We start from the raw sequence: 7,500 nt of genomic DNA, 5'->3' as shown, positions 1-7,500 counted from the left end.
ATGAAATTTGCCTGATCACTTATTAAGTGTGAACAGCACAAAATAAATTTGGACAACACACATTCTCATGATACAACTTATCAAAAAAACGCATTTTTTCCCTATTTATCTGGCATTTTTAAATGTGGTATGTGTGTATTTAGGAAACTGCATTTCATATAATAAGCAAGTATAAGACACTAAAGTTTCAGACATAATTTGAACTTTGAACTTTTTCATAATGTTATAGCCCTTGAACTTTGACATAAACTTATCAGATAAAATGTTAACCAGTTTGTTCATTAATTATAATAATATTTTTCTCTTTTTGATTTTAGGTAGAAAACCAGTATCCAGCAAAGGCAGTCCACAGGTATCACGTGGTGTCAAAGTTGGATCTGTCAAGCCTGTAGCTTCTGTTAGCCTGTCTCAGTATTCTGACGCCACAACTTATCTCATTGATAAAATGTTTGAAGGTGGTGATGGGAGTGTTTGTCTCCGAAGATCATCCAGCAGTGATAAAGAAATGTCACCAGAACAAAAGTTGTACAGAGAGGCTGCTAGTCACGATAAACCTAAAACACTTTCATCTGCTAGTAAACTTGACAGCAGCAAACCACCCCGGTCCTCAACGTCAAAAGTTAGTGGTAGTAGTGGTAAAAGACTTTCATCTTCCTCAAATAAGTCTGAAACTAAAGTTACTAGCAAGACTAAGAAGTTAGTTACTGAGAGTAAGAAAGGCGATGCTGATGATGATGATAATGATTTGAAAATTGTGGAAAAGGAAAGTGAAAAATGTGATGACACTGAAAATGAAAAAGATGATAAAGCCAGCGAGGCTGGTACTTATACTATCGAGGTGGATGAGAAAGAAGCAGAAGAGGAAGAACAAGCTAGGAATAGAATTGATGAAGTTTTCGGAGTGGAAGAAGATGTGCTGAATTCTTCATCATTATGGCGGCCAATAATTGATCCTGCCATGCGCTCAATGGCTAGTCCTGGAGGCTATGATAATGTGAGAGATGATGAGGTATTAGATAATAATGGTGATGATGACGAAGATGAAATTGACGGTGATAAAACGCCTTTAGATGAATACGGTGCGAGTCTTGTGGACAGTCTGATGATTGATGAAGATGGAAATCTGGAGGATGATGATGATGATGAGGATGCTGATGAGGATGGCGAAGATGGGAAACCAAAAAATCGGGTTGAGGTAAGCAAATCTTTTTTTTTTAATTATTAAGCTATTTTCCCCTTAGTTCCATCTTAAATCGTAAGTTTTGGAAATTGTAAACTTTTGATTTATTGAATACTTAAGCATGCTATTTGCTATGGTAGTTTTCACTTGCCTTTGCCAATATTGTGTTGAACCCGGCATATTACCAAAATGTGATCTAGTGGTATGACACTCGCCTTCAGATCATAAGGTCCTGGGTTCGAACCCCGCTCTGAGCGGTGCATAGCTGAGTCCTTGGAAAAGGCTATTTAGTCACATTCCCTCACAGCACTCAGGTGTAAAATGAGTACCTGGCTGCTACCAGCTTTGTCTCTGTTAGGAAAAAATGGTAATATCGCCTAACAGGTGTCATGTCTCGTCCTACACGTTAAGTGTTGCTGTTGGCTAGGGACTCCTTGTAAAGTAATTTGAGCACTTATATTGCGCTATCGTGGATATTGCGCTATATAAAAGCTCAAGGGGTGGGGTGGGGTTTTTTTTAACAGTGTGTCAAGATTGTATATATTGATATAATGAAAACAGCAATTTCTGGATTTTCTTCAGCTAAATAAAGATTGTAATGAATGATATAGTTCAGATGTATGTATGTGTGGACCATTGAGTAGGCTGTGGCAGTGCTAAATCATATAAATACCATAAATGAACTCTGCAACTAAATTGTGAAATCCGTGTATCCTTAACGCTGTATAACTTTTACTCACATCTTTACTTAGAGTATTATCACTGTTAAAACAGATATATCCGGATTCTCTCTATGGAAAGCCATTTACTAAGTCAGGAAACATGCATTTTATTATTTAGTCATAGAAAATGCACAGCGATGATTAAGTCAAATGTTATCTATTCAGTCATGATTGGATTGTCTAAACATTGCCTGATTTCGATTCACAAATTTATCTTTTATCATTATGTTTATTTTTGAAGTATTTTTTTGTTGCGACACCCAAAACCGTTCCGCAAATCCAATTGTATCACGACATATCTACAATTTACATGTTAAATAGCTTGTACAATTATTCCTATGCAATGACTATCTCATGTTTGACGTTACAGTCCATATGAAGTCAAAAACAAAGCAGTTAATATGAGTTATTTACCATTGTTGTTGCATCGCAGAGAAAAAGGATGTGTTCAGTGAATCATAGTTAATGATGACATTTTGGACTGTGCATGATTTACACACTACCTTATTAATGTATTAAAAAGACGTGACATTGTCTAGTGGAGACAGTGTTTTATAACTTCAAGGATTATTTCAATTTATTTTAAAAAATTGTTTCACATGGGTTCCTTGTTGGTTAGTACAGTAAAAGAATTTATTTTGTGTCGATATCAAAAGGACAAGATTAAGTAAATTATAAATAAGTCAAGAAGTCACTAGGGTACTGAAATTTGACTGAGCTTTTCTTTTTTTTTTTTTTTCATGTTTACTGCAGTTACAGATTATTTTTAAGTTTGTCGACCTCAGTGCGTTTTTCTTATCTTAAATTCCGTATCTTAATTTGACTTTTCTGTCTCTTTCGGTTGTCTTTTTTTTTTTTTTTTTGATAGACTGGACAGTTGCCGACAATCAGTTTCGACTTTAATATGATACTATAAATTGTATTGATTATGGGGTCGTCCATAACGTGGGTACTGGTTTAAGTCGTGGTTAAGGTCACTCATACCTAACGGACATGGTCGACATCATTCGTGTGGTCGCCGCACCTTTTTTTAGTCAGTGTTCAGGGAAATGATTTAATCTCTTTTTTATTCGGACTTAATGGTGTCCCTAAGTATGAATCATTACCAAATCATCTCTACATCGTTGCATTATTGCTTTGTTGTACTCTGAAAAATAAAACAACACATTTTTAACCTTTTGGTCAGAAAACGATTGAAATGACCCTCCATCTTATCGAGAACCCTCTATGCTAGGGCTTATGGAAATCTCAGGTTTGGGTGTTCTGATAAAATGAGGGTCATTTTAATCGTTCGATATTTGAAGGACGAGTTTCCTGGCCAAAATTGTTAAAATACATATTTTCAGAGTACGGCAGCATTGTAGACTAACGAAGAGCTATTTACTTTATAATATATGGAGATTTTAAAATGGCCTACTAGTCAAAAAGCCTGAGACTTAAATCCAGTGGCGGTTCTAGCCTATTTACAGTGGTTGGGCAAAGAGGATTCGGTCATATATATATATATATATATATATATATATATATATATATATATATATATATATATATATATATATATATATATATATATATATATATATGATATATATTTTTTATTTTTTATTTTTTTGTTTTTTTTTTAATAAAAATTTTTTTTGATTTTTTTTTTCGCCTTTAAACAAAAAATATTTCAACCACCAATAATCACATTCACAATGAAATGACAATACCAGTAGATTTTAATTCTTCCAAACGTAATCAAAAATGAATCACGAAAGAGAATACAACTAAAAAATAAAGCGACGAGACATAATGCGACAACACCTTGACAATACAAGTCCATTTCCTTCACTCGAAAAATTAAAGAGATGCTTTAATCCCTCAACGGCGATATTAATATTGCTTTTACATATTTCTGGTTTTCAGTAGTACGTAGTAACCTTAAAGTTTTCATGGAGAAGCAACAACAGCGATATGACTCGAGTTTCATTCAGAGCTCAAATTGCATAATTTTTACTGCTGTCTTGGTGGTCAGAATGATTGTGCCGGTGGTGGTAGTGGTTGGAATAGTGGTAGCGGTGGTGGTGGTGGTGGAGGAGGAGGAGGAAGACGAGGCGGTGAGGGGTAATTATGGTAGTGGTTTTGGTGGTGCTGTTGGTTAGAATGATAGTTGTGGAGACGATGACGGAAATTGTATGGTGATGTTGATATTGTTTTTATTTCTATTGTTGTACTTGTTGTTAATATTGTTGTTGTTGTTGTTAATGATGATGATGATGATGATGATTATGATGACAACGACGATGTCGTCGACAATGATGGTTACCATACGATATTACAAAATTTATTCAATCTTAGGCTTTCGCCAATTAATCATACAATTTGATGACCACATACATGAAAGTGGAAAATAATGGCAAATGGGACCAAACAATAAACTGATACCATTAATAACCACCAAAAAAAATACAACAATAGTAATACCACCAATACGTACAATAATAATAACAATGATAATAATAATAATAATAATAATAATAATAATAATAATAATAATAATAATAACAATAATAATAATAATAATAATAATAATAATAATAATAATAATAATAATAATAATAATAATAATAATAATAATAAATATTAATAATAATAATAATAATAATAATAATAATAATAATAATAATAATAATAATAATAATATTACCATCATCATTACTACTACCACCACCGCTACCACTATACCACCATCACCATCATTATTACGTTTCCAATTATTTTTTCTCGTTTTTTAAAATTTGATATCTATCAAAACAGACGAAAATTCCGGTGATTTTTTTAAAGGGTAGTTAAAATATCTACGATTTTATTAGCCCTGAAAACTACGATTTTTATTTTCCTATCTAAAGTAGGCAGGTCTGCTATGACAAGTATCAGTATCAGTTCCATAGTCAAAATAAGACAAACAAAAACAACATTTATTTAATATTAGGCTTTCGCCAATACTTCATACAATATAATTAAGACAAAATAATGTTACCAATCTCTCCTCATGTATTCGTTTGACTATCGTCACAATAATTACCGTGTTATCTTTGCTCCTTACCCAACCAATCCCTTGCTTCCCGCCTCTTCATCGCGAACCATCTTGTGTATGTATTAGCTTCAGGACGGGCAAGTACGGAATCTGCCCACCCTTCCGTATTTCCTCTATAACTTAGAATTCAACTATCTCCTTACTCAGAAGAGTATTTCTCGTATACTAATTCAATTGTTGAGAAAACCAAAATGGTGGTTGTATTTTATATATTTATTTAGTCGTGACTTTTGAATAAAAGTGTTTTGTTTTATTAGAGGGAATACAATAGAAAATTACATTGTTTTGCAAAAATATTTAGTCTGGCAATAAAAATACAGCGGTAATTACTTTAAGAATAATAAAAAAAAAAAGAATTAACAAATTAATTTGTTAAAAAACAAAACAAAAAACAACAACAAAAAACAACAACAACAACAACAAACAAATAAGAAAACAATTTAAATAAATGAGTTTTGAGAAACACTAAAGAAAACGAGGGGAAAAAAAAGAAATAATTTAAATGGATAAACAAATATATTAAAACAACACAAACTAATACTAAATTGATATAATATTAGTAAATTAATAAATTTAATTCAATACTGGAACCTTCCAAGCACAAGTAAGGCAATAAATAAGAAAAAGTTCGTTTGCCAAAATCTCTATTTAGTGTACACTGGTTAATAAGGTGGGCTCATTTGAATTAGCCCGACCTAGTACTAGAGAGGCCAGACAGCAAAATCACCGTCAGGCGACGTGACGATGAGATGACGATGTGGGCGGAGTGGAGTGGAGTGGTTGGGGGGGGGGGGGGGGTGATAAAAAGAACAGGAGCGTATCCTGGTTTATGTATTACGGGATGCATGGTGATTCGCAATCTATCAAAAATACACACAAATTGATTTCAGTACAAAGTATCAATTTTAAGTAGTAACTTTTGAAATTATCTAATTTAGATTTGATTATTTCGGACCTGGTAATACAGCATATAACTTGAAAAAACAGGCTGGTATTTGCCCACCCTGCCCATTATTACCAGCCGTCCCTGCTTAAATCTTTAAACGATTCTTAGATTTTCTATTTTTATTATCGGTTGGATGCCAGTTTGATCTATCGATATATTGTATAAATTTTCTGACCAAAAGGGAGGGAAAAAAACAGAAAAGATATTTTGTCATTGTACAGTGAAATACCTGCCCGGGGATATGTCTGTGCTAGTACAGGGGATAGTCCCTTTGCTTATTAAATGCCGATGTCCTAATGATCAAAATGCTGAGTTGTCGTCTTCGTTTATTTAAGATAAAATTCAGTTTTTGATAAGTTGAGGATTGTCAAGTTTAACTTTAGTCATATCGAACTTGTAAAGTAAATAAGGTAAAGCATTTAAACTTTGACGATTTAAATGTACAGGCGCGGTTTTAACAAAAGTATTTTCTCTTTCTCTTTCTTTTTAACCGTGACGTGATAGTAATATATTACTAATCTAATGCCAATCTCAGTGAAGGTCTTAATTACTTACGAACTTAACACCTCCTGTGTCAAAGTGATCTATTTGAATTCTTTCTCTTGGGCCGTATTTTTTCTTTACTTTCATATTTTCTATCGTCGTTGTCGTCTTTTTTGTTTTTGTTGTTGCTGTTATTATCGGTGTTATGTAACTGCTGTTAATGTTATTTATTGTTGCTCATGTAACGTGTTAATGTTGTTGTTGTTGTGGTTTATTTTGGATCTCTTGTTGTTGTTGTTGTTGTTGTTATGCTTGAGAGGCACGGGAAATTGTCCAGTTACTCAAATGAAAACGAGCAATCCAGCACCCATTATGCTAATATAAATTTTTGGGTTCAGTGAGCTAATCTCTTTATCTATTAAAATCCTGATTAACGGAGATTACTGTCGTGTGGCGGTAGCCATATTAAAGCGTGACTCTGCCTTTATGAATTAGATATATCATCTACTATAGATGGTAACCTGGTCTGTGTCATATCAAAGACTAATACATTTTCCTCTTCAGCATTCCTAGCATTTATGTAGGTCATTACTAAGGACCCCGCTTTTTTTAAAAAATGTTAATAACAAGTAGGCTTAAGAATGTTAGAGATATTATCTTGTGACTACGAAACAAAGGAAATGGGAAAATCTTAATTGGTATATTTTAAATAGTTGCAGATAATATGAAAGAAATTGGAGTACATACTTTATACTGATGTAAACGCATTCTTTCTAACGTTCTGAAGGGTTTTAAAAATGGTATTATACTTTAGTTGACAAGTATTTTTGAAAGAAAATATGTAAATTGTAATCACGACACATTCTAAACTGATCCTTATGTTCGCGTTATTTTATAGTTATCTCCAAATAAAATAATTTTGGCCGTGGATTTCATTCACAATTCACAGTTGATATTGATGATGATGATGATTATGATAATGATGATGATGATGGTGATGATATTGATGATGAGTAATAAAAAACACCAACTACGACGACGACGACGACGATGACTATGACGACAACAACAGCGATAACATAACGTTAAG

The 7,500-nt window shown here is 33.0% G+C and overlaps 1 protein-coding gene across 11 annotated transcripts in view; it reads left to right on the top strand.

The window, feature by feature from the left end:
• LOC144973295 (uncharacterized) overlaps nucleotides 1-7,500 on the top strand; it is a 164,476-nt gene that overhangs the window by 122,654 nt on the left and 34,322 nt on the right. For all 11 annotated transcript variants that reach the window (XM_078915621.1, XM_078915641.1, XM_078915633.1 and 8 more), the window contains one exon: nucleotides 318-1,195. In XM_078915621.1, the coding sequence (XP_078771747.1) occupies nucleotides 318-1,195 (878 nt within the window). The remainder of the gene's footprint in view (nucleotides 1-317; nucleotides 1,196-7,500) is intronic.

The sequence above is a fragment of the Berghia stephanieae genome, chromosome 1 (genome assembly GCF_034508935.2).
Source record: "Berghia stephanieae isolate SIO BIC M18660-M18661 chromosome 1, UCSD_Bste_1.3, whole genome shotgun sequence".
NCBI lineage: Eukaryota > Metazoa > Mollusca > Gastropoda > Nudibranchia > Aeolidiidae > Berghia > Berghia stephanieae.
Note: the sequence above shows the minus strand (reverse complement) of the source record. Positions and strands in the feature narration are given on the sequence as shown.